A 26,391-nucleotide genomic window follows, 5' to 3' on the forward strand; every position below is an offset into this window, starting at 1 on the left:
CTGTGTTGTGAAGGAAGGTGGGGTTCAAGAATGAGGAGCGGGACAGGGAGGGAGGGGAGGAAGGATGGGGAGACAAAGGCTCCTCCCTGTCCAGACCTTGGCCTAGAACTCGGGGTTTAGTGAAGTGAAAATAGGTAGAAGTTTTTTTTTTTTTTTTTAATTTATTTTTGGCTGCACTGGGTCTCCATTGAGATTCTCGGGCTTCTCATTGCAGTGGCTTCTCTTGCTGTGGTACGCGGGCTTCAGTACTTGTGGCACACTAGCTCAGTAGTTGTGGCTCACAGGCTGAGTAGTTGTGGCCCACGGGCTTAGCTGCTCCGCAGCATGTGGGATCTTCCCAGACCAGGGCTCGAACCCGTGTCCCCTGCATTGGAAGGCGGATTCTTAACCACTGCACCACCAGTGAAGCCCAGAAATAGGTAGAAGTTTTTAAGCGTCTTCCTCTGGGGGTCTGCTGCTAGCCAGCAGGCGGCTGCCCTGGAGACTCTGAGGGGACTGGCCCGCCAGATCAGCCCAGATTAGCCGAATCTTGTGTGCTATTCAGGTTGCCAAGCGACGCTGCTCCTCCTCCGGCTCTCACCAGATGATCCAGCTCTGGTTACCAGTGACAACTCCCAGGGGAGGGCCTGGAGAGACAGGGAGGCAGGCAGGAGAACACGGGAGGCCAAGCCCTTTCCTATACAGGTTTACCTGGCAGTGTGTGTGTGGGGGGGTATCCCTTAGCTCTCTGGCGAACTTTGGGCCTGTCTCCCCATGCCACGGGCTCAGAAATCCAGGACGCTCAGGCGCACAGGAGGGTAACAGAGCATGCGCAGCGCCTTGGCACAGGTGGGGCCTTCCAGGGAGAGCTGCTGTAGGAGCTTGGGGAGGGGGTCCTGTCCCCACACCTGAGCACCAAGAAGAGCAGCGTGTGTGTGTGTGTGTGTGTGTCTATATCTGATCATTGAGCAGGGAATCTCATCAAGCAGGAGAAGCAACTCACCAGCCTTCCATTGCTCCTTTGTAAAATTTCCCGCCCTTCTCCTGTTGGCAGGTTCCTACCTGTCACAGGGTTCTGGAGTCATGGAGTAAAGAGGTCCTAACTCCCTGGGAGTGCCCATTCTACTGAAGGATTTGGGGGAGAATAATTAGGCGATTTAACTGTTAGGTAATTTAAATCATTTCTATACTTTTAGGGAGGTTTTTTTTTTTTTCTTTTTGAGGGGTAGGAATCTTAAAGGCTAAGAATTGGAATAGCCATCCTCATAATTCTTACCATATGATCACCCTACACTGGGAGAACACCCTCCCACACCCTGGGTGGTCTTTGAAAGTCTGCCCAAGGTGCTCTCAGGAGTAGGAGTGTATGTGCCTTGTCTCTGGAGGGCTGTGTCCTTTCCAGTGGGCATCAGAGTGTGTGGGCACCTCCCTGGGTCCGGGAGTGTGGTGACAGAGCGGGCTGTGACATAGAGGCATGGGGGTGGGAGTGGTGTGTAGCCCTGCAATAATGGAGCCTGCAGCCTCCGGCATCCCCCTTCCCACCCCCCATTTCTCTGGCTCCTCTTGGGGCCCTGAGCAGAGGATGCCAAGGAGCAGAGATCCCAGCCTTCCCTGGTGCTGGCTGCAGAGATTCCAAAACACTTTCTCTGGGAGAGGCTCTGGCTCCCAGCACCCAGGGTGGCGCAGTGGGCACATTGTAGCTGTGAGCTGCCTCAGCCACTTGGTCTTGAGAGTGGGACGATCCCTCAGATGCTCGCACCATAAATGTCCAGACACAGAGTCACAGAGGACAGGCAGGGCCTCCTTCCAGAGAGGGCTGTGTAACCTGAGCTGTCGGCAGGCCCTCAGGTCACCTCAGGAGAGGTCAGCTGATGTGCCTGAAGACCATTCATCATGCCCCCAGCCCAGCCCGGCCCTGCCACGGCTATTTCCAGCCTCAGGGTACGGAGCAGCTTATGTAACAGGCTGGCAGCCAGGGGCTGAGCTGGGGGCACTTGTGGCAAGGGATGGGCTGCCCCCACCTCCCACGGTCAGGCCGGCCCCTCAGAGCCCCTGTTCCACATATGGATGTGTGTGGCCGGAGCTCACAGGCCTGGGTGGAATCACTGGGGACAGCCTGGTGGCCCCCAGCACACTTTCACTTCCTCCCTCCCAACCTGGCCCAGAAGATGACCCAGTCTCCTCCCTCCCGTGGACCTGAGGCCACCAAGCAGCCTCTCCTTCACCCCTGAGCCCTGCATGGCCTCTGTTCTCTCACCCTCCCCTGAGGCTCAGAGGAAGAGCCAGGCGTGTTTGCTGCTGGCCCCTCTAACAAATGCCTCTACCCATCCCCGAAGCCCCTTTCCTGACTCCGGTGGGGACTGGGAGGTATCCCTTGGAGGTTAAGCAGCGTTCAAATACGCATGTTCACATCACGGCTTTGGGCAGGCTTTGCCAGCTTGCTGAGCCTCAGTTTCCTGTATGGGAAATGAAAAATCATGTCTCTTTGTCTGTGTGCTTGTGATCACGAGGGCTTAGGAACCCATTCTGTCAAGAGGCAGATTATTCAGGATTGAATCCCACCCAATCTGTGTGGCCTTGGGCAGTTTATTTAAGCTCTCCATGCCTCCGTTTCCTTGTGTAGAATGCAGACAGTGACATGACCCACCTCCCTGAATTGTAAGGGTCCCATGAGTTTCTACACATAAAGCACTTAGTGCCTGGCGCAGGGCAGCCCCATCTAAGTGTTGCCTATAATTAGATAATGTTTGGAGATCACTTGCCTCAGCCTTGGCTCCTAATAAGCTCTTGGTGAAAGGTAGTTATTTTTAACTTCTTTCTCCTTCACTATTTTAATCCCCTTCATAAACCCACCTTCACTTAGCCTTGCAAGTGCCCTCTAATCTCTCCTCTTTTGTTGCTAATCTGCTGCCACTACCAATAAAGGCATGTGTGAATTATATTCCCAGGTGTTTACATTCACAAAACATTTCACACACATTCCTGTTTGGCCTTCACAGCAAACCCAGGAGCCAGCCATGCAACTCCTGTCATTGCCCTCATTTTGCAGAGCTCAGGATAAGGTGTGATCTGTCCAGAAGACTCAGCTGCTAAGGGGTGTGTCCAGGCCAGCAGTCAGGGTATTCCGAAGCACGCCGGACGAGGCGGCTGGCCCATGCCAGCCCCCCGTTGCCAGTGCAGATTAGCACAGGGGGCCCTCCTGCTTTCGGTCCCAGCCTGACTGAGCGCCCACAGAGTGGGAGGAGAGAGGCCTGTGGGCTTTATAAATATCTCCATCCTTGTACCAGCCCTGGGAGACCCCAAAATGCTGTGTGGTGGTGCCCTCTACTGGACAGAAGTGGCTTCTACTGGGCTGCTGCCCCTTTGAAGGAAGAAAGGCAAGTGGTAGATTTATTCATATTCACACAAAAATCTGTCCAGGGCCTACTATGTGCCAGACAGTCTCCTAGGAGCCACAGAGGTGGAGAAAAAACTCAAAAAGTCCCTACCTTCCAGGGAGATACATTTAGTGGGGAGATACAGATAAAAACATATGCAAACTTATAAGCTTTTGTACAGCAAAGGAAACCATAAACAAAACAAAAAGACAGCCTACAGAATGGGAGAAAATATTTGCAAATGATGCAACCAACAAGGGGTTAAGCTCCAAAAAATACAAACAGTTCATACAACTCCATAACAAAAAAGCAAACAACCCAGTCGAAAAATGGGCAGAAGACCTAAATAGATGTTTCTCCAAAGAAGACATACAGATGGCCAACAAACACATGAAAGGATGCTCAACATCACTAATTATTAGAGAAATGCGAATCAAAATTACAATGACGTACCACCTCATACCGGTCAGAATGGCCAGCATTAAAAAGTCTACAAATAACAAATGCTGGAGAGGGTGTGGAGAAAAGGGAACCCTCCTGCACTCTTGGTGGGAATGTAAGTTGGGGCAGCCACTATGGAGAATAGTATGGAGGTTCCTCAAAAAACTAAAAATAGAGTTGCCATATGATCCAGCAATCCCACTCCTGGGCATATATCCAGACAAAACTATAATTCAAAAAGATACATGTACTCCTATGTTCATAGCAGCACTATTCACAATAACCAAGACATGGAAACAACTTAAATATCCATTGACAGATGAATGGATAAAGAAGATGTGGTACATATACACAATGCAATACTATTCAGCCATAAAAAAGAATGAAATAATGCCATCTGCAGTAACATGGATGGACCTAGAGATTATCATACTAAGTGAAGTAAGTTAGAAAGAGAAAGACAAATACCATATGATATCACTTATATGTGGAATCTAAATATGACACAAATGAACTTATCTGCAAAACAGACTCACAGACATAGAGAACAGACTTGTGGTTGCCCAGGTGGGGATGGGGATGTGGGGGAGGGATGGAGTGGGAGTTTGGGAATAGCAGATGCAAACTATTATATATAGAATGGATACACAACAAGATCCTACTATATAGCACAGGAAATGATATTCAATATTCTGTGATAAACCATAATGGAAAAGAATGTATATATATGTATAACTGAATTACTTTGCTGTACAGCAGAAATTAACAAAACACTGTAAATCAACTACACTTAAATAAAATAAATTTAAAACACATATGTAGGACTTCCCTGTCAGTCCAGTGGTTGACTCCGCTTCCACTGCAAGGGGCACGGGTTCGATCCCTAGTGGAGGAACTAGGATCCCGCATGCCCCGAGGCACGACCAAAAAAGATATGTAACATAATGCCATGTAATGAGAAGTGCTATGAAGAAAAACAGAGCAGGTCTAGAGAATGACTGGAGGCTGCTAATGATGAAGGAACAGTCAAAGAGACTTCTCTGAGGAGGCAACAAGGTAGCAGGGACCCCAGTGAAGTGAGGGGAGGCAGAGACATTTTCTGGAGAAAAAGCTAAGGAGGCCCAGGATGAGTTGGAGGGCCCCAGAAGGGGAATTTCTGGGTGGGCTGGAGGAATAATGAGACCCACGAGGCCAAGAATGGTGTCAGGGTGAGGCAAGCTCGGAGATGGAGATTTCTCCTTTCTTAACGTTATGGCACATGGAGAAGGGAGAACATCATAAGTGCTCTGAGAATCAGGCGGCTGGAGAAGAGTACTGAGCAAAACACAGGCGGCACGATAATACCGGCTAACAGGTTCTGAGCTGGCTATGCCCAGGGCTTTACCGCAAGCCTGTGAAGTGGGTACTCCCGACATTATTACCATTTTGCTGAGGAGGAAACTGAGGCTGAGAAAAGTAAACGTTATGTGGTTTGCCCAAGGACGGAAATATACAGTGACGGAGCAAGGACTTGAATCCGGGTTTGTCTGACTTCCAGAAGCAGGCTTTTACGCTGATTTGTGCCCTTGGAAAAATAAAGACAGGACATAAAACAGCATGCAGAGTATGGCCACATATGCGATATATATGTTTATTATATAATTATATTTGAATTATATAATAAATATATTTAATGCAAATGTGACCATATATATTACATGTATATTATTTTTTTAAGAAAAGACTGAAAAGCATCAAAATGTGGTGATCCCAAGGGATGAATTAAGCCTCTCCTTCCAGAAGGCGAGAGAGAACGCCTTTAGCTTTAACAACGACCACACCTCATCCTCAGATGCTCCCTTTCAGTTTACGAAGTGTCTTCTTTCACTGTCCCGCATTTGGACTTCACGACTGCTATTTCACAGGGAAGGAAGCCAAGGCTCAGGGAGACCGCGACTCTGCCGCAGACAGCCTGTAACAGAGTTGGAACCAGGACCGACATATACATAGTCGGAGTCCTGCAAGGGTCAGGTCAAGGAAAGGACAGAGAAGGCCGAGAAGTCAAGGAAGGTCCGATAATAAGTGGCCCAGGGGGCAATGAAAGGACGCGGCGACGGAGGTGAAGCAATTCCCTGATCTGCCCAGCAGAGGGCGACACCGCCCCCAAGCTCTGCAAACCACCCGGGCCACGCCCCCCCGCAGGGACAGCCCCTCCCCGAGACCCAGGGAGCCGGGCGGAGCGGAGCGGCCGCTTTCCCCGGATTCTGAAGGGTCTGCGGGCCTTGGGGAGAGGCTTCCGGGCGCGGGGCGGGGGTGGTGGGACGGGACGGTGTGGGCGTCCGCAGTGGTGTCAAGGGTGCTGGGGCACCGCGCGCCGCTGTGGAGCGAGAAGGTCGCGGCGTGGGCGGGGGGAGGGGGCGCGGCGTGGCTGTGGGACTGCCTGAAGCGGCAAGACTTGCTGCTCCGGGGAGGCGGTTACTCGCTCAGGCTTTGCCACCTGCTTCCCTCCCAGCGAAACGAAACCCGGAGTCCCCTTCTCCACCCCCAGCCCAGCTAATGGCGGCCGCACCCCTTGGCTGGGACCTGCCTCCGCAACTCAGCCGTCAGCCGCTCGGCCTCAGGGTGGGCGAAGGTGGGTGCTGCCCAGCTGACTCCAGTTTGTGCACCCAAGTGGCACTCCTGCCCCCACCCCATTTCAACCAAGCCCAGAACTTGAAGGTCAATCCTGAAGCCCCTAGGCAGCTCATGGGCTGCACCCCCCAACACCACCACCAGTCTGATCTCCCCCTGCTGACCCCAACTACTGGTCTAGACATGAACCCCGGCTCAGCCCCAGACTCCTCTCGCCTCCCCCCACCCCCGCCCCGGACCATTGGCTACACCCAGTCAGCCAGCAGGTCCTGGATACCTGTGTCGTATCCCTATGCCCCACTCCAACCAAGGCGGGGACATAGATGTGTCCAGTGGGCTCTCCTTGCTCCCCAAGAGCTCCCAGTTTTGGGGGGAGGGGGCGGAGGCAGGGGAGCGGCCACCACACATCCCAAAACTTACACCGTGAAGCAGAAAGTGTTTCTGTGCCAGTGGGAGGCTCAGGTCCTCAGCTCCCGGAGGATGACACAGATGACAGGACCTCAGGGGGAGGCTGAGTTCAGTCAGTATTTGGAGTGCCAAGGTTCTAGGTGGGAGGGAGCTCAGAAGCCTCCGGAATCATCTTCATTCAACATCCAGTCAATAAACCCTTATTGAGGGTCTGGGGTGTTTTTAAAAATCCTGATGCTCCAGCCCCGACCCAGAACTCCCGAATCAGAATCTTATGGGGGGACTTCCCTGGTGGCGCAGTGGTTAAGAATCCGCCTGCCAATGCAGGGAACACCGGTTCGATCCCTGGTCGGGAAGATCCCACATGCTGCGGAGCAACTAAGCCCGTGAGCCACAATACTGAGCCTGCGCTCTAGAGCCCGCGAGCCACAGTTACTTAAGCCCCTCTGCGCCTAGAGCCCGTGCTCCGCAACAGGAGAAACCACGGCAATGAGAAGCCCGCGCACCGCAACGAAGAGTAGCCCCCGCTCGCCGCAACTAGAGAAAGCCCGCGTGCAGCAAAGAAGACCCAATGCAGCCAAAAAAAGAAAAAAGAATCTTATGGGGAGGCTTAGGGTCCTATCTTTGGTTAAATGTCCCCCAGGCGATTTGTTGCTATAGTTGGTAACCACTGGTCTTGCATTCACTTAACCAGAGACCATGTTCCTCAGCACCAGGAACTGATTGGGCCTTCAATCAGGGTGAAATTTGTAGAAAGCTGAAAGTGGGACCTGGGTGGCCAGTCACTCTGGGGGGAGTTGCTGAATGGACTGGCCAGCTGTGTGTGTTGTAGGGGGCCCTGTTAGTGACTCTTTAGGGAAGCAGTGGGGAAGGAGGGACAGTATTCGCATAATCTTTACTTTTCGCATAGATTTATGTGTTCTCTACTGAAAGGCTAAACTCCAGGAACAGAAAATTCGCTGCCATTTAGGAGGTGTCCCTTATAGCAGCAATTCTTTGTGTTGCAGTTTAGCAGCTGTGCTTCCTCCCCTCTCCACCCTCCCACCCCAGTCCCGGAGCCTCCAGACCACGCGGAGTTCCCTGCAGAGAAGGTAAGCTGGTTGAAATCACTGGAGTTGGATGACTTAAAAGTTCTGAATTCATTCTTCACTCCCTTCAGGCCTACCTGCCTTCAGTGTGTTTTGAATGCCCCACTCATTACCAGGCCCAGGAATGGTGTCAGAGAGCTTCAAATGGGTTGTGTGGTTCCGAGGAGGCCCCGCCTTGGAAGGGCTTGGGAGCACGGCTGAAGAGGTGGGCTCGAAGGCGGGGAGCTGCCTTCACAGAATGTTGGCTGAGGGGAGGACCCTACTTCTGCCCCACCCTGTTTCCCCGAGCTCTGGGCTGAGAGGCGCAGTGTTCCGAGGTCACCACCAGGGGTCAGGCGCACCTGCTCTGTTCTCCAGCGTCTGTCTCATCTCTTGGCTATCTTATTCTCTGAGGAATCTTCCTTGGTCCCTTGCCCTTTCTCTCTCACTTCTCTCGGCCTATCACTCCCTCCTTTAGGTCATCCCATCCAGCAGCCATCAATGCAAGACCAGGCAGGCTCCCAACTCGACAGCCTGACGTTTCTCCCGACCCTTGGAGAGTCCCACGGCCCTTCTCACGTCCCCAGCTTCACGAGGGACGGCCTGGTGAGCAAAGTGTCTTCTACTGTCTCACCTTTCCCCCTGCTGCTGCCGTTCAGCTCATGTTCTCTGGTTTTGTTTCCAGGCAAAACAGGAGTGTTTATAGGTTCCCTCCTTCTAACAGGTTTTCTTATGTGTGTTCACAAAGCACTTCTCTAAACCCAAGTTCTTTTGTGACCCCCCAGAACCCAGTGCCAAGAGCCCCTCCCCACCTCACTCCAGGACAGCACCCACATCCAGGAGCCTTGAGCCCTGTGGACCTGACCTCCTCCTCCTTTTGCTGTCGAACACCTCAGACCCCGCTACCTCAGGTCCCACCTTTCAGTTACCCTCTGTGCTCCCACCTTGCTCCCCATGAGTGAGTCTTACGGCTTTGGAGGTTCAGTTCCTTGAAATGGTTCCTTACCACCTTGACCCTGTCCTCACACTCCTTCCTCCAGGAAGACTTCCCTCTCCCCAGTCTAGGCTCTAGAGACAGACAGATCTGAGAGAATGCTGGCTGAAGCAGGTACCAGCTGCGCTACCTTATCCTCTCTGATCCTCAGTTTCTTCATCTGTAGAATGGACTGTCAGATATGCTGTGAGGCCTAAGTGAGGTGATGGATGTGGACGTGCTTAGCACAGTGCTGGTACCTAGGTGATGCTCTGGGAGCCAGTCTCCTGTCCTTTCCTTCAGGACAGCTGCCACCCCCACTGTCCCCCAACTCCAGCCTGCTGTCAGGAACCTGCCTTTGTCTCTGTGCACTGGCTGCTTCCGCTCCCCCCACCGCCCCTGGGCAGAGCTCTGGCCTGGGCAGAGGGGGACGAACCAAGGGACTCAGGGCCATGCAGCCACCATGCTGAGGGGATGGGGCAGATGCAGGGCTCTGTGGGGACCTCATATCTGAACTCCATCTGCAGGGCTGTGTCCTCAGTCTACCATGCATGAGACCTGGGGTGGCGTCCACTCTCCTCCTTCCTGGAATTATTAGGGGCCCCTTATGGCCTGGAGAGGGGGAAGGACTCCCACAGAGTCCCCTGGGGCTTTGAGAGGACCAGAAGGCTGGTGGGAGGGGAAGGAGGGGAGGCAGGGCAGGGGGAATACCGACCACACAATATTCCAAGTCCCTGCTCCTTTCCCATCCACCCCCACCCCTCCACCAAACACGATCCCTGGGTTAATTTTTAGCATCACAGCTCTCACATTAGTCACTCCCTGTCACCCCACCTACACGGCAGGAGGCTGCTGTGCTGGTGCCGTCATTCCGTCAGCTGAGAGGTGGGATCCAGCCCCACCCTGGGCACCCCCTCACTCTCCTCGGGGGTGCATACGGCCAGCCAGGAGCCCCCCTTCAGCCTGGGTAAGCGGTGCTGACATCACTGCCAACACTAGCTGCTTGGTGGGGGAGGGGAGGAACAGGCTGGTAAGAGAGGGGCTGGGAATGTATTCTGGGAGGAGAAAGCCAGGGAGGCCCTGGCAGCCCCCCACCCCCAGGAAGGTGCTAGACTATGCCCAGGCAGCTGGTCTCCTGGCAGCTGGGGGCTCTGGGAACAAAGGTGCGAGAGGGCCCCTCCCCTAGACCTGAGCCCCTGGGAGCTGCTGTTTGTCATCACTGCAGAGCAGCTGTTCAAACAGGGAGCTTGGGGAAGCTCCATTTTCTTAATCAAATGTCCTCCCTCCCCAGGACCAGGGAAGGCAGGGCAGCCAGGTGCATGTGCCCTGGCTGCAGCCGACACCCAGCCCCGAAGGGATTTGGTGAGAAGGACCCACAGATGCCAGCTACAGATGGAGCAGGGCAGGGGCCTCCCCACCCCACCCTCCAGGGCTGAGAGGTGGGTAGGTTGTGGTCACCCCTGTGCAGGGCTGGCCCCAAGGAGGCATTCCTGTATATTGAGCACCTGCCATGTGCTAGGCTGTGTTAGTCCCTGGAGGTACAGTGTAACACAGCTGAGTTTCCTGCCTTAGAAAGGCAAAAGGCAGATACAAAAGTAGTCAGTAAAATTATCAACTGAGAGTAAGTGCTATAAGGAAAGAAAAATAGAGGGCTCAAGATAAAGAATAATGAGGACAGGGAACTTCTTCTGATCAGATCAGGAACATCTCTTTAAGGAGGTGATGTTGAAGATGAGATCTGAGGATGGAGGAATCAGTCTTGCAAAGAAGACTATTCCAGGCAGAGGGAACAGTATGGGCAAAGGCCAGAGGCAGGAAAGAGCTTGGCATATTTGAGAATAGGACTAGAAAGAATAGTGTGGCTTAAATATGATGAGTGACATAGAAGGAGAAACGATTTGCGCTTGAAGAGAACGGCAGGGCCCAGATCCTGGAGAGCCTCGTGCAGGGCATCCCAGTATAGTCGCAGAGGTTGTGCACTGCACAGAGGCTCCCAGCTGCCAAATTGTTGGGCCCTTGTGGCTGCCGTCAACCCACAGGAAGGGATGCGTTTTTGTAATTTGTCTGCCCAGAGGGACAACACATTATGGCTAGGCCATGATAAAGAGTTTGGATTTTATTTTTTTATTCCAGGGGAAACCATAATGGGTTTTAAGCCGAGGAGGGTTGTGACCCAATTTCCTTTTTGGAAAGATCACCCTAACTGCTGTGTGAAGGGGTGGTCCAGGGGTGAGAGAGGAAGCAGGGAGCCATTCAGGAGGCAAGTGCAGTGGTGCAGGAGGGAGAGGCCTGCCTGGTGCCACTTAGACCTCTCATAAACCACCCCTTGTATGCTGATTACTGCCAGGGAGGAGCACTGGCTCAAGAGGCTCAAAACTCAGGCCCACCTCTGCCACTTACTTTCTGTGTGACCCTGGACAGGTCACTTGCCCCGGGTCACCTCAAAGAAGGTGGTGACCACCTCTTGAAGATGCTTTGAGCACACACTGTATTTATGGAGGTTCTATTATGTGCTAGCGTTGGGCAAGAAATAAAGCAGTGAGTAAGACAGGAGAGGTCCCTGAGTCCTGCTGTATGGAGTGTACATCCTAATGGGGAAGGGAGCCAGGCAAAAACCAAAACCCATCCGGGTCGAGACAGTTTCAGACGGGGATGAGTGGTATGATGGAAATAAAACAAGGCTCTATCAAAGCAGAGGGTGCGACAGTATCTTAAACCAGATGGGACGGCCTTGGGGAGGCCAAGCTTAGTACCAAAGGAGTCAGCTATGGACAGAGCAAGTGCAGAGACCCCCAAGGGCAGGGCATCTGAAGTGTACCGTGGGCAAAGTGGCCAGAGCAGGGAGCGAGAGGGGAAGCAAGAAAATGAGGTAGGCAGAAGTCAGATATCCCTGCATAAGAGGTGGAATCTTTTTTTTTTTTTTTTTTTTTTTTGCGGTACGCGGGGCTCTCACTGTTGTGGCCTCTCCCGTTGCGGAGCACAGGCTCCGGACACACAGGCTCAGCGACCATGGCTCACAGGCCTAGCCGCTCCGCAGCATGTGGGATCTTCCCAGACCAGGGCACGAACCCGTGTCCCCTGCATCAGCAGGCGGACTCTCAACCATTGCGCCACCAGGGAAGCCCAAGAGTTGGAATCTTATTCTAGGAGTGATGGGAAGCCTCTGAGGATTTCTAGAGCAATGAGTGACCAGTGATTGGGCCTGTCACAGGTTGGGTGGGTGATGGCTAAGGTCTCCTAAGCAGGAGACCCCGGACCCCTGGGAAAAAGGGTGCCAAGCAGTTGTTTACACAAGGATAGTTAAGAAGTATAGAGGAGCCTTGACCCCACCAGTTGTGGTATTTGGGGAGGGAAGTTCTAGATACATTAAACACGAGACCCAAGTTCTGAAGGGGTGTGGGGCCTCTAGTTCAGGCCCATACATGTAAGTTAAACTCTCCCAGTCTGTTTCCCTGGCTGCAGGCTCCGAGCAAATAAGATGTAAAATATAGTGTGTGTGTGTGTGTGCGCGCGCGCGCGCGCCCGCGCACTGGGGTGCAGAGTGGTGGAGTCAGAGCTTGCCCGAGCCCAACCCTCCCCCTCAGGCAGTCACCACACTGACACAGATGCAAAAAACCGTCGATTTTATACAGTCTGTGGTTCAGAAGCAACAATATGCAAAACGGTGGAACAGTCTGTGCTGCCCCCATCCCCCCAAGACATGCCCATTCCTGTCCCCCAAGGGGCAGAGGACCCAGGACCCCTGCCGGGCAAGACCCCACTTAGTTACAGGCTCCTGGGAGGGGCCAAGCCCTTAGGGGTCAAGGCTGGGAGTGAGGGGGACCAGCGTTGGTTAACTGGAACTATGTCTGTGGGGGGATGGGGAAACGACTGGGCATAGGCCATTTCTCCCCAAGGACAAGGGTGGGGAGCAAGTAAAGCTGAGGAGAGGGCTTCGTGGGACAGGGTCCTCTCACCCGGAGAAGGGGTTTTCTTGGACACCCCACAAGGCACTACTGACCCAGATGTAGGATGGCACGCCCCATCTTTGGCCCCCGAACCTCTCCCAACCCCGAGCTCCCCTAGTTCTCCCGTGCCCACCTCCCACTGTGGTTTTGGGGAGGAGTAAAGGGGCCTGGGGCTCGGGTTCATTCACCACTCTGCACAAGCCAGGAAGGCAGGCCAGCTGGGGCTGGCGAGGACCCTCTCCCGCCGCCTTGGGCTCCCGGAGTCTCCGCGGCCAGGCGCCCGCCCCCGCCCCCTTTTTGCACTGGCTGGAAAGAATAAATAAATAAATACCTTCCCCCGCCCGCCCCCGCCCCTACAGCTGGCTCTCCTCCTCCTCCAGGGAGCGGTTGAGTCCGGGGATGAACTTGAGCAGCCGCCGGCGGAAGCTGCGATACTTCGTTTTGCGCAGGCCGGGGCCGCACAGGGCCTGCTCGCGGGCCTCAGTCCAGAGAGCGCTCGGCGCGCCCACGCCGCCGCCGCCCCCGGGGCCCGCGCACCGCACGCTGGCGCTGCGGCTCAGCACCGCCCGGGGCCCGGGGGCCAGAGCGTCGGCGAGGCCCGGGCCGGGCGCGCGCGCGGGGGGCGGGGGCGGCGGGGGCTCAGGCGGTTCAGCGCCCCCGAAGAAGCACGTGTGGTAGACGGCGTCGTCCGCGTCGCCCCCGGCCCGCCGCGCGCCGCCGCGGGAGCCCCCGGGGGCGGCCAGCAGAGGCCCGAAGGGCAGTGAGCCCGGGAGCAGGCCCGCACCGTACAGGCTGGAGCGCACGGACTCCAGCGTGTCATAGATGCTCGGGTCCTTCACCACGAGGCCTGCCGGGGCAGAAGACACGAGGGAGGGCCGTCAGAGGGCACGGGTAGGAGACCTCAGCTCCTTCCTGTTGACCATCTGTGTGGCCCTTGGGCAAGTCACAACCTTGAACCTCACTTCTCTTGTCTGTAAAACAGGAATTACACACTCAGATCCTTATGAGGATCACTTATGACACAAGAGCCACGGAAGGGGTCTGAACCAAACTCTTGGAGCCTTCCTGTTCCCATCTGTAAAATGGAGATTTTCCTTTCCTTCAGGGGACAACTGTGAGAATAAACTAAAAATGTGTGTGCATCAGCCTGGGGCAGCATTGTACCCAAAGCAGTAGCTCAACAAACCTTTCTTCACTTTGGAGGGGGAAGTAACCCACTAGTTCTGAGGGGGAAGCAGGAATGGGGGTATCAGTAGGGGTGCAAGTGGCCCTTCACACCCCTAATCTACTCACCGTGCACCAGCCGCTGCTCCTGCACCATTAGGGACCTGTATTCTCCCCACTTCTCATACAGGGTTTGCTGTAAGAGACACCCCCCGCCTCACTGTCAGGAGCTAGCAAGAAACTAGCAGGAGGTGGGTACAGACTGAGGGATCAGGGAGTACACAGAAGAAATAAGGTTAAAAGGAGGTTCAGGACTTCCCTGGTGGTGCAGTGGTTAAGAATCCGCCTGCCAGTGCAGGGGACGCGGATTCCAGTCCTAGTCCGTGAAGATACTACATGCCGCTGAGCAGCCTAAGCCCGTGCGCCACAACTACTGAGCCTGCGCTCTAGAGCCCGCCACAACTACTGAAGCCTGCATGCCTAGAGCCCGTGCCCCGCAACAAGAGAAGCCAACACGATGAGAAGCCCGCGCATGGCAATGAAGAGTAGACCCCGCTCGCCGCAACTAGAGAAAGGCCGCGCGCAGCAACGAAGACCCAACGCAGCCAAATAAATAAATAAATAAATAAAATAAAAGGAGGTTCAAGCAGATAAATGACCCCTAAAAAAGAGTGGGGCCGGTAGGGGCAGGGGCTTGGGAAGAGGAGGGTGGCTACTGGATGTTATCTGGGCTGCTTTACCTTCAGGTACTGCAGACGAGCCTCCAGTTCCGCCTTCCGAATTGATGTCCCATACAGAGTTTCCAGCCTGAGGAGGTTGGGGAATCAAAGGCTGAGTGGGCCCACAGGGTGGGGAAACACTGAGAGAAGCTGAGCTCAGGAATCCCCCAGGGACCGCAGGACTTGGACATACCTGAGAACGTTGCCAGACGCCTTAATGATGTCAACAATTTCCCGATGCCGGATGCCTTCCACGTTCAGGCCGTTGACACTAGCGATGGTGTCCCCTGCCAGGCAGAGAGGGGATCAGAATCTGCTCCACGAGGCATGTGAAAGAATTCCAGCCACCTTCGCCAGAAAGGGTAGGGGTAATAACCCCACAAAATTCTCCTGAACTCCCTACCCCCAGTCATGGTTCTGGGGAGATCTTGTCCAGGCCCGGCACCCCAGCATAGGGGCCAAGGCCCTCAGACACCCACATTCTCACCTCACTCTCAGGAAGCTCTGTCCTCAAAGGCTGAGCCCTCCTGGCAAGCCTGGGCTGCCCCCAGAGCTGGTTATTTTGGTCCAGCCCACAGGCTGTCATGAGACCCAGCCAAGACAGGAAGGGGGCAGGGTGAGTAGCACCAAGCTGGGAATTAACACCGGCCTCAGGCATAAAAAGCCTCAGCCTCTCATACCCTGGGCCACTGCAGAGCCCCCTGACCTCAGGCAGAGCAAGGCACCATCTCTGAGGGCCCATTTCCCATCTGGAAAAGGGGGTGTGGACACCTGCGGTGGCTACCATGGGGATTAGGAGGGAGGGTGGATGTGAAACTACTTTGCAAAGTTGCAATACACCACTAGCTACCAGGGGCTGCTGGTAAATAGGCAGGGAGGTAAGGGCTTAGGGAAGGAAATGGTGACAGGACTGGGTGGGGGTCAGTTTGTGCAGTCGCAGGCTGTCCCTTCCTGGGACTTGGGACTCTAGATTTGGCCAATCCGAAGGGTCTCCTACCGCTGGCACCATTTCCTTGTTAGAGGAAGTATCACAGGTGCCCCAGTTTTGCGCCAGGTTGGGAGCAAGATAGGCCCTGATCCTCAATATCAAGCAGATCTAAGGGAGTTGTTCCACCCCACCTCCTGCCCATGCTGGATTGCCAGATCGCCAGGGGGAGGAAAAACAGCAGCAGCAACACCTGCCATTTACCAGGCCCTGGCTCTGTGCCCAGGGAATTCCCTCCCCACACTGACATGAGGACGTGTTATTGCCCCCAATTTGCAGATGGGACTGCTCAGCATCACACAGTAAATGGCAAATTTGCCTAAGTCCAGTCCATTCTTCTTTCTGGCCTTCTCAAAATAGGAGGAGGAAGGGAAATTGATTTCAGAAGAGATTTCTTACCCCCTCTGCTTGGGAGTAAGGTCATACCCCTTTTCCCAGAACCCTGTGTCCCGGGTTCATGCCCCACCTGGTGTGAGCCCAGCCAGCTGGGCAGGGCTGGACTCATGAACCCGGCAGACAAAGGTCACCATCTCCACGCGCTGCTCCTCCCGGTGGTGAAGGCCATAAGTCTGTAATAAACAAGGGGACCCTCAGCCCAGGGGTGGGGCGAGATTCATCCATCCCTCTGACCAGCCTCCCAAGCCATCCCTCCCCCTCTGCACTCAGCTTCTCCCACCTGGATCTCAAAGCCGAAGGTCTGGTTCTCCTCCTTCTCCAAAGTCAGCACTTTCCTGCAGGAGACACAGGGGCCATCTCATCAAGACTGTCAGGATTAAAAGGAGCTTGCCAGTCCCATAGCACGGCCCTCCGCTAATGCTGGGAGTCTGCTCTGGAACATCCAGGCAGGGCTCACTGTCTCCAGGGACACGTCACACTCATCACAGGTTGTCGGAATGTCCTTTTCCCATTTGCAGCTGAAATCAGCTTCATTGAGCCACACAGCATCAATCCAGTCCCTGGTGGGGGAGGCACTGGAACAGCTGACCCCCAGAGCCGGTGGACTAGCTGAGTTTTTCAGCCACACTCCCAGCCTTCTAGTGAGCCCCAGAATACTACTTACTGACTAGCTGAGGCCCCAAATTCGGCCACAGCCTGGAGCACCATCCGCTCCAGAGCCCTGGGGAGAGGGCTGGCCCCACCCCCAGAGGCCAGTCACGAGGCTGAGTCCAGACCACAGCTGCTCCTCCCAGCTGCGGTGAGGCCAGCCCACCAGATGTGAGGGCTGGGGGGGGGAGGGGAGCCTCGAGGCCGCCCCTTCCCGCACTGCAGGCCTGCCCACTGGACACAATGGTCTGGAGTAGCTCCAGATTCTCGTCTGCTGGGGGAGCCCAGAGTTTCCTCTGCCCACCCCCACACCCCCTTCCTTCCCGCCCAGCCAGAGGCAGAGTGAAAGCGGCCTGCAAAGGCCCCTTCAAGCTTCACGGCTTCAGAAGGGGCCTGCAGACCCAGGCCTCTCAGGGCCCAACCTGACCCACATACCCCCCAAATGCTGAGCGGCAACTCCCAGCCCCAGCCTGAGCCCCTCCCTACTTTGAACGCAGGCCTTTCCCCCTCTACGTGTATTGGGGCGGGGAGCAGGGTGACTTCTGTGTCTACTCCAGTGCTCTCTGGTTTTCTGGAAGGGTTGGCAAACTTTTTCTGCAAAGGGTCAGACAGTAAATATTTTAGCCTTTCTTTTCCAGACCTAAATTATTTGACAGCCTCCGTCCTATATTGTTCTTTGTTTTTATTTGTACAACCCTTTCGAAATATAAAAACAACTCTTAGCTCAAGGCCAGTCTGGCCGGTGGGCCATAGTCTGCTGATCCATTTTGGAAGAAACCAGCCCCAAATCAGGATGCGACATGGGCAGAGTGGGGCCTGAGTCAGCAACTACTTCTGCCCTCGCCTCAGACCCTTCCTAAGAGGCCACCACAGGATGGGCCAGCAGAGGACTGAGATTCTGGATGCAGGGGCAGACAGACTGGAGCAGCTGGACATAGCTTGGCCATGGTTTGGGCCCTCGGAGTGTGCTGGGCTGGGAGGGCTCAGGGTAGCCCCGAAGACTTCTCCTGCTTCCCTCCTCCCAGATCCAGATCTCTCCGGGGAGGGGTAACTGGCAGGGACTGGGGGTGGGTTGAGGAGCACCTGATGACTCAAAAGTCCCTGTCTCCTTCCTCTGCCACCCCCTTCACACAGCCCACACCTCCACCTGCCCTCATTCCTAGCAAGGGTGCTGTGCTGAGAGGGTGGGAGAATGACTCCCCCCTGGCTGGGCTGAGATGCTGTGTCGTGCTGCCCCCAACCCAGCGCCTCACCCTTTTGGACCAGGGCAGGGGCTGGGGTAATGGTGACTCACCGCTGCTGTTCAGGACTCTGGCTGAGATTCTTCCAGTGCAGTCCTGAGCCCTGGGTGGGAAGGAGAGTCAGGAAGGAGCAGGTGAGAGGGAGCTGTCCTGGAGCAGATGGTGAGAGCCCTCCTTTGGGGGTTTCTCACCTGGGCTCCGGCCCTAGACCCAGCACCCCATTTCCTGTTGCCTGTGTGTCTGGCCCCAGCTCCACACTTACTCTGGTCCCGGGGTAGCTATCTGCAGAGTGCCACTGTCAGCACCATTCCACAGCTTTCTCCCTAAGCTCTATCCCCTCAGCTGGGAGGACTGTGGGGGTACAACAGTCTCCTGGGTTCCAGATGCATGAACCTCTAAGCCCTGTGCTGTTTCCTAACCTGGAGGGTAGGGGGTTTCATTACTCTAGATAGAACAGTCTCCACCCCCAGGGTGCACGTCTGCAGCGGCTCAGGCCCCCTAGACCCCACAAGCTGAAGCAGGGGCTCTTCCCAGATGTTATTCAGGGAAGGGCAGGGGGCCCCTGGGCTTGCCTATCAAAACACTCCAGAGGCCCCTGGGCCGGTCAGGTCTCTCCTAATTTCTCATTCACGCAGAGTGGCTCAGGGGAGCCGGGGTCAGAGGCCCAGGTCTGGAGGGCTGGACTCTCAGCCTGAGCATGGAAAGGCCGGGGACAGAGGGGCCTAGCCTCCTCCCTCAAAGTAGACTGTTTCAGGGACCAACTATGGATTCCAGCTGCAGGTGGCCAACTGTGCCCAGCTCCACCTGGGTCTCTCAACATTGCCATATATTTTGTTGCTTTCTGGGACAAAAACAAAAAAACAAAACCTTGGATCTCAAATTTGTCCATAAGTCTCACTATACTTAAGGAGAGACATTGGGAGTTCCTTTTTTTTTTTTTTTTGGCATGGCAGATGACAGAGCTGAGGGTCCCTCCCTCTTTTGGGTCCTTGAGAAACTAAAGCAGTCTCTCTCCCTCCCTAAATTATTGATCCTTAGAAGAAGCCCAGTCCCAGACCAGCCCTTGTCCTGTGTGCCCCAAACAGCCCAGGGCCTTCCTGGTCGGTGCCCTTGTTAACCCTCCCCCTAGGCTGCCCCAAGGCCAGGAAGAGAAGGAAGCCCTGCTTCTCCAGAACCAAAGATTGGCCTCAGGGGTGGGGACAGTTCCCAAATGGGCCAAGGAGGAAGGACTGGGCCGCATAGAGAGACCCCTTTGTCTTTCCACCCGATTTTCATAAAATGCAAATTCTCAACAAGCTGTTCATTGTGTTGGGGGGAGCCAGGGGCCAGGGGGAGAGGAGGGGGGCTGAGCTGGGAAAGGCCACCAGCCCCCTCTCCTTAACCTGGGTCTTGAGTTCCCCTTTCTGAGTGCCCGGGTGCCCCTCAGGCCAGAGGAAGAGCCCTGCGCAGGGGGAGACTCAAAGGGCGGGCGCGGCCCGCATCCTTCCTGCCCCGCGGGCGCCCTGCGACCCCTCCCACCGCGTCCGGTCGCGGCTGACTTCCAGGGAGCTGTGGCCTCGAGCCCCGCACCTCAGACGCAGGGCAAGGGGGCAGGCCCCGAGTCCAGGAATCCGGGCGTCCCCTCGGAAGGGTCGGCGGCGCCGCACGCACTTCCCCCGCTACAAGGCACGCGGCGCGTCCGCCGCTCCTCCCCACCTGGAACCCGCGTACTCTCAACTTGACTGGGCGAGCGGCGGGACCCCAGCCCGAGGCCTCCCCGCTCCCACGGAAGAATCCCGGGCGAGGCGTCCTGGGGACTTCGAGACGCCTGGACGCGGGGAGGAGGGGCTCGGGGGTGGCCGAAGACCAGCTGGGGCGAGGGGAAAGGGACCTGGGGAGGTGGCAGGAAGGAGAGCAGCGAGACGGGGCGGGGGCGCATGGGGAGTGGAGAGCCGCCAGGTCGGGGGCGGCGTGGAGCCGGGGTCGCGGGTATGGGGGATTGATTGCTCCTTCTGAGCAGAGGGTCGAGGGGACCCAGCAGGATCTGAACGTGTCCGTGGGGGATCAGCGGGCTGGGGAGGAACAGGGGGACTCGGGGACCCCAGGAGAATGGTGTGGGGGTCGGCAGGCGCGAATGGGGGCTGCTGCGGGTTGCGCGGGTCCTGAGGAAGGGACACCGGAGGGTACCGAGAGCCGAGGGGGGGGGCGCGGGAGTTGGGGGGATACGCACCTTTCGGCGGGGCAGGGTACCCCCGGACACGGCGAGCGCGCGATACAGCTCGGCCGGGTGATAGTCCTCCAGCGCCGCGTACAGCTCGTCCCCGGGGGTCCCAGGGCTGGCGGCTGCGGCAGGGGGGCCCGAGGCCGGGGTCGGAGTCGGAGGGGCTGGAGCAGCTTCCGAGTCGGGGGCCGGGGCAGCGGGGTCTGGGGCGGCCGCCGCCTCCTCTTTCTGCTGCAGCTTCCTGAGTCGGCGGAGGGTCATGGCTCCGGCGCCCCTCGGAGGCGGCGCTCGCTCCGCGCGGCGGGGAAGGCAGCGACTCGCGGATGCCAGCCGGGAGGGTGGTGTGTCGCCTCCTTTTATAGGCTCGGGGAGCGGGGCGGGCGGGGAGCGGCCTCGCGGGGCCTCGCCCCCCGGCACGGCCGGCTCCGCCCCCCCGCCGGAGGCGGGGGCGCTGTCCCGGAGCCCCGCCCACAGCTCCCGAGGCTTGCCAGGCTGGGGAAACTCTTGGGGACAGGAGCGCTCAATAGGGGGAAAAGCTAGCCGCGGAGGGGAGGGGGGGTCCAGGGCATCCCGGGGCGGAGCAGGGGTCTCCGTGATACCTGAGGGACGGGGAGCCTGTGAAGGGGCTTGTGCACGAGATTTGAAAATTTAGGGATGGATATCTTTGGAGATTCAAGGAGTCTGGCCGTGGAGCGACCGTAGAAGTCCTTAGGAGGAGGTTTGGAGGCCGCCCAGAGTAAGATTCTAGGAGACCCAAGAGGCTGCAGGAGACTTTAGGCAAGGAGAGGGAAGCAGGGGGAGGGGTGAGGTCCCTGATGGGAGGGAAGAGACGGCCCTGAACTAACTGTGCAGAAGCCGCTAGGGAGTGAAAGGGTCCAGGATTTCCCCCTTACACAGCTGTCCCAGAAGAGTTCAAAGAGGCTGCCTCTCCTTCCCATGTCATGGGGGAAGGGAAGAGGGGGAAACCCAAAAAGTAGTAGACTTAACTCTGGCCTGTCCCCTCAGAAGATCAGGAGTTGTTCCTCCTGGATAAACCTTTCCTCACCTCCTGATGTTGGAGCTCAGATATCCTTTTCCCAGCCGATAGATCCTTACTATGGGGTTGACTCATGGCAGGGGATGTGACCGCGCTGAGTGGGTGCTCAGGGTTGGGGGATGGTGCTCAGTCATTATCTGACCTTTTTTGGGGAGCATCTTCCCCCCACCCCCGGCTGTGTTGCCGGTGGCTGCCAGGCCATGGGAGAGGTGGGAATGGCCCAGCTGAAGTCTCTGTCATCAGTGGTACCCGAATAAGAAGTGAGAGGAGGAAGTGGAAGGCCAGGTCTGTCATCTAAAGAGTGGCCAGCCACCACAGGGCGTCAGCATCACAAGCTGGGGGCTCCACATCCCGACGTCTGCCACTGAACAGAAGCCAAGAATGTCCACATTGTCCCCTCCTCCAGTGTTCCCAAATCTGTTATGCCTTTATAGCTGACATTTATTGTGCTGTGCACACTGTTCTGTGTATTCTTTTACATCTTTTACATCCATGAATGAATTCATTTGGTCTTCATAACAACTCTGTGAAATAGATACCATTGTCATCCCTTACAGAGGAGGAAACTGAGGCCCAGAGAGGTTAAGTAACTTGATTTAGGTCACTCAGTGGCAGAGCTGATTCGAACCCGGGCAGCCTGGTTGCAGAGCTTGCAATCTAACCCCTATGTGATGCTGTCTTCCGCTGTTCTTCATTCACCCTATGTTGAAGCCCTGCTCCGGGCCAGGTTACAGAGGCTCTTGGTCAGGTAGGGAGTGATACATGCACTGGTGCTGTGTTAGATGCATGGCCTGCGGAGTACAGAGGGGCTAGTGGCCCATCAGCCTGGGGAGGCCAGGAAAGGCTTTCTGTCTCCTGTCTCTCTCAGTCCATGGGTCTGTCTCCGTCTTCTTGCTTCCTAGTCTCCTTGACTCTGTCTGTGTCTTCCCCACCCCCAGGGCCCTGGGGCCCCAGCCCCTACAGGAGGTGTGGGGGGGAGGGGGTGCTTCTTCACCCCGCAGTGATTACACAAGTCCAGATGGCAGGATGCTTGTTGGGTGGGGGGCAGGGTGTGGATTGGGGACTGCCACGAGCCAAGTGCTAGCTCCCTTAGTGCCTTCCTCACCCTCCTCCCACCTTCCCCCTTGGCATCACCAAGTGGCCATCAGCTGAGGGGCCGAGGGGGCGTTGGTGGGGAAACACGGGACTCTATTGTGAAGCATTAGCACAGATGGACCCCTGGACCGTCTGCTGCCTGCTCCTGACAGCCGGCGTCTGCAGCGGGGGTGGGGATGGGGAGGCAGGCAAAGGCAGCAGAGGCAATGGTTTCTATCCTCCTCACTCCGTGCTTATTCCTGAAGGGACCCTCAAAAGGGCATCTTGTGAGCTCTTCTGTACCGCCACCCCACCTATCCCAGAGGGTTACCTAAGGGACACCTCCTTGCCTGAAACCTGGAGGAGCAGACAACACGGGTGTCACAGCACCTGTGTCTGCCAGCCCTGCTGAGACATTCCTCCTTCAGACTGACGTGGAGACAGAGACTGCCCATCAGTATCCAGGCCAGTCTGCCTCCCGACCTCCAAGTCAGAGAACAGCACCAGAGAATTGAAGCTCACACCAGTTTCCACCTCCTGCCAGGCAGGGTACCCTAGAGAACCCCAGAGTAAAGGTGGGCCCAGGAGATGCAATTTCTGTCACGTTCATTGCACGATTTCCTCAAACCCTAGAACTTCAGAGCCAGCCGGGAAGGGCCCCGTGGTTCAGAAAGGACACCAAGTGGTCCAAGCCCTTATTCAACGGAGGAGGCGAACTGAAGCCAACCAGGGAGGGAAAGACGGTGGCAGAACAGGCACTAGAACCCACTACAGCCCAGGTCTCCTGACTCTGGAGACTATTTAACTCGGCTGCTGGTAGCTCCCGCTGAGAGCTCAGAGGCCCGTGCCTGCTTCCTCCTCCCAATCTACCCAGTTTCTCCAGGGAGGTGATGGGGAGCCCAGGATGCCACACTGTGGGGTGGTGGTGCCCTCTGGTGGCCATGAGTCTCGGAAAATCTTCAAATCGGACTCGGAAGGGCTGTCTGGCTGGTGCTAGACCCCCTCCGGGAATCCCAGCCAGGTTTAAGGAGCCCCCAGAGCTCCTCTCTGGCCTGAGATGGTCTGTGTTCAGCTGAGACACCAAGCCCCGCTTCAGTCACTGAGTTCTGGAGTTTCACACCTGTTAGGAAGTTGTGTGTTTGTCACCCAGCAGCAGGTGACACTGCTCAGAGAGAAGGCAGACAGCTGGTGGGCTTCCTCCGTGCAGGAACCTGCACACGTCAGACAGTACACCAAGCCTAAAGCTTTGCTTTTTCCGACCCTCCACGACTTCCTCCTGAGCCTGAGTCTCTGGTCTAGCATCTGCTCTCCTCATCCCATCTTCTGCAGCTCTCTTAAAGCTGGGGTGGGGGGTGGCAGGGAGGGAAGCATGCTGCACGCCACCTGCAGCCTCATATTAGGACACCTCCCCCTCTGTTCTCCTCCCCCCGGAAGCCTCTTTGCAAAAGTCCCATCGCTCTGGCTCCCGCAGACATCTGCACTCAATCTGTACCTTATTCCTGAGCAAGTCCCAGGCTTTCAGAGTGAAGTCTCCAGGCTTTGCTTCCTTTGGATCCAGCTGTCCTGGCCCCTGGCTCTCAGGGTAGGCAGGGCTTGGCCTGTGGTAGGGGCACAGAGAGCGGGGGCTTGGCTAATGGACAAGGCCTAGGTGAGATCCCTTCTCTTTGGGACAAGCCCTTGCCCAGGTACCTAATAGTCAACAGTCCCCTGAGTCCCGTCCTCGCCCACCTGCTCAAGCTCTAGGCTCCCATCAGGAGGTCGGGGCACTCAGGGCAAGAGCTCCAGAAGCCCAGGCTCCTCTGGCATCTGAGTTAGTGTCAGGGCTCTCACACAGTCATTTCATCCCAGGACTGGGGGGCTGACCGGTCCGCTGGGGCTCCTCTCTGGGTACTGCCACTGCTTTTGAGTAGAAGGTGGGAGGGTGAGGGCCTGGGACGGAGCTGGCTATGTGGGCAGGAATGAGGGGCTGGGCCCTGGCTGTAGGATGCTGAGGGAGGCCTGGGCAGCTGGTAGGCAGCTGACTGGGCAGGGAGCGGCTGTTTTCCTTAGTGGCTCCTATTTCCCAACTGTTTCCACGGGCTAGTGTCTGTGTGTGGCACTGGGGTCCAGGGGAGCCCAGCAGCAGGGGCGAGGGGGGCGTGGATCCATCACAGCCCAAAGAGCTAATTCTAGGGGGTCTGAGAGCAGGAGCAAGGCAGATATGGCAGTTTATTTGTTTTGGATACTGTGGCTTCTGAGTCTAGTCCCAGCCAGAGGCCAGGGACCATCTTGCCTCCTAGGTGGGATGGCAAGGTATCTCGGGCTTGAACAGGTTAGACTGGTAGAAGGGAGAAAGGGTCATCTCTGTCGTTTTCCTTGCAGTATCCACATACCACTTCTAGGACAGAGGGCATGTATTACTGTACCCTGCCTCCGTTCAGACAGGTACAGATAGCTAGGACAGAAAATGACAGCTTTTAGGGCCCCAGACTCCCCAGATCTCCTCTCTCTTGGCAAACACAGCTGCTCTGGTGGTCCAGCCCTGGTTCCTTCTCCCCAGGGACAGCATTGTACACAAGGCTAAGATTCTCCCATGGACTCCACACTGAAGGCGGCTCCTCCTCACTGTCCACATCTGATCGTGCCCCCAACCTCTGCATCCTTTCCACTGTCTCTCCCTGTCCCCCGGCTTTTCCTGCTCTACGACCTCGGCAATTACCTTCTCAAGTCAGCACTGTGTTCTTCCCCCAGTCCAAGTAAGACCACATCACTCCCCTGCTCAAAACCCATCCATGGCCTGTCATTCCTACATCAGGAATGAAAAAAGAGGTGTTCATTCATGGGACAACTCCACATAAGCACGCAGTTGAGAAGAATTTGGAGACCAGGTCGAGACTCAGGAGGAAAACGTACTGAGATTAGCAGTCGGAGGCAGTTGTCACAGGGGAAGTGATGGCACGGGTGGCTCCTGGGACACAGTCTTGACGGCTTAGCACGGGATGGCTCTAAGAGATTTCCTGTGTGCACCCCTGGCTCTCTTGCTCTAGCCATACTGAACCTGTGGTTCTCGAACAACGCACTTTTAAAAAATAATTAATTAATTAATTTCTGGCTGCGTTGGGTCTTCGTTGCTATGCGTGGGCTTTCTCTAGTTGCGGCGGGCGGGGGTTACTCTTCGTTGCGGTGCGCGGGCTTCTCACTGCAGTGGCTTCTCTTATTGCGGAGCACGGGCTCTAGGTGCGCGGGCTTCAGTAGCTGTGGCGCACGGGCTTGTTTGACCCGTGGCCTGTGGGATCTTCCAGGACCAGGGCTTGAGCCTGTGTTCCCTGCATTGGCATGCGGATTCTTAACCACCGTGCCACCAGGGAAGACCCGACACACTCTTTTTGACCAAATCTCCCTCCTCCCCAGTCAGCAGGCCAGTGCCTATCCCTAAATAGATGTCACCTCTCTTGACCCCATCTTCCTGTCTGTTCTGTGTTTCCAGAGGGTTGTGTGTCTACCCCACCATAGCACTTACCTCACTCCATTGTAATTCCACCAGGTAGGGAGCCCCTGGAGGGCTGGCTTTCCCTAGGCACCTCACCTGAGCTCCCACGACGCATTACACACGGCTCTGTGATGGGACTTGCTAAAACCTGCTCTAGTCTCTATTCTCTATACAAATCCTCTCCGTCTCGAAGGGCAGTGGCCACAGATTGTTCGTGCTTGGATTCTGCTTACTGCTTTACACACTAAGGTTGCTGAACACGTGATTGTTATTTAATAAGAATGTATTTAGAGCCCAGTCCATCCTATTGTTCCTTAAACCTTCCTATCCCATTATCCTCCATCCTTGGCCTCCAAGGAGCATTCCCAGGTGGATCCAGAGCTATCTGCCATATTCCTTAAATCTCACCCTATCTGGCCATGGGATGCCTAACACCTTTCAGGGTGTGGTGCCAGGGGTTTGGTCAGACCAGTCTGGATGTTACTGTGAAGGTCTGATTTAGATGTGATCAACACGTAAATCAGTAGACTTGGAGTAAAGCAGGTTAGGTTACCCTCCACAGTGTGGACGGGCCTCATCCAATCAGTTGAAGGGCTTAAAAGACTGAAGTCCCCTAAGGAAGAAGAAATTTTGCCTCCAGACTGCCTTCAGACTCAA

At 56.0% G+C, this 26,391-nt stretch overlaps 1 protein-coding gene across 1 annotated transcript; it reads right to left on the reverse strand.

The window, feature by feature from the left end:
- Positions 1-12,461: 12,461 nt before the first annotated feature.
- TAMALIN (trafficking regulator and scaffold protein tamalin) lies at positions 12,462-20,473 on the reverse strand. Its single transcript, XM_081248622.1, has 8 exons — positions 20,165-20,473; positions 18,009-18,058; positions 16,347-16,401; positions 16,137-16,239; positions 14,879-14,972; positions 14,707-14,773; positions 14,096-14,162; positions 12,462-13,649 (listed from the first exon to the last, which is right to left on the reverse strand). Exons 1-8 carry the CDS (start codon positions 20,414-20,416, stop codon positions 13,156-13,158), a joined length of 1,182 nt encoding a protein of 393 aa, XP_081104748.1. The 5' UTR covers positions 20,417-20,473; the 3' UTR covers positions 12,462-13,155.
- Positions 20,474-26,391: the final 5,918 nt, after the last annotated feature.

Source organism: Mesoplodon bidens (genome assembly GCF_964165515.1).
Source record: "Mesoplodon bidens genome assembly, chromosome: 11".
Taxonomy (NCBI): Eukaryota; Metazoa; Chordata; class Mammalia; order Artiodactyla; family Ziphiidae; genus Mesoplodon; species Mesoplodon bidens.

Excerpts from the sequence above, each read along its gene's own strand:
- TAMALIN (XM_081248622.1), bottom strand. The coding sequence starts at position 20,416 with ATGACCCTCCGCCGACTCAGGAAGCTGCAGCAGAAAGAGGAGGCGGCG. Across the intron at positions 18,059-20,164 it reads GTACCCTGCCCCGCCGAAAG|GGCTCAGGACTGCACTGGAA; the intron begins GTGCGTATCCCC and ends CTTCCCACCCAG. Across the intron at positions 13,650-14,095 it reads GGAGCAGCGGCTGGTGCACG|GCCTCGTGGTGAAGGACCCG; the intron begins GTGAGTAGATTA and ends CTGCCCCGGCAG.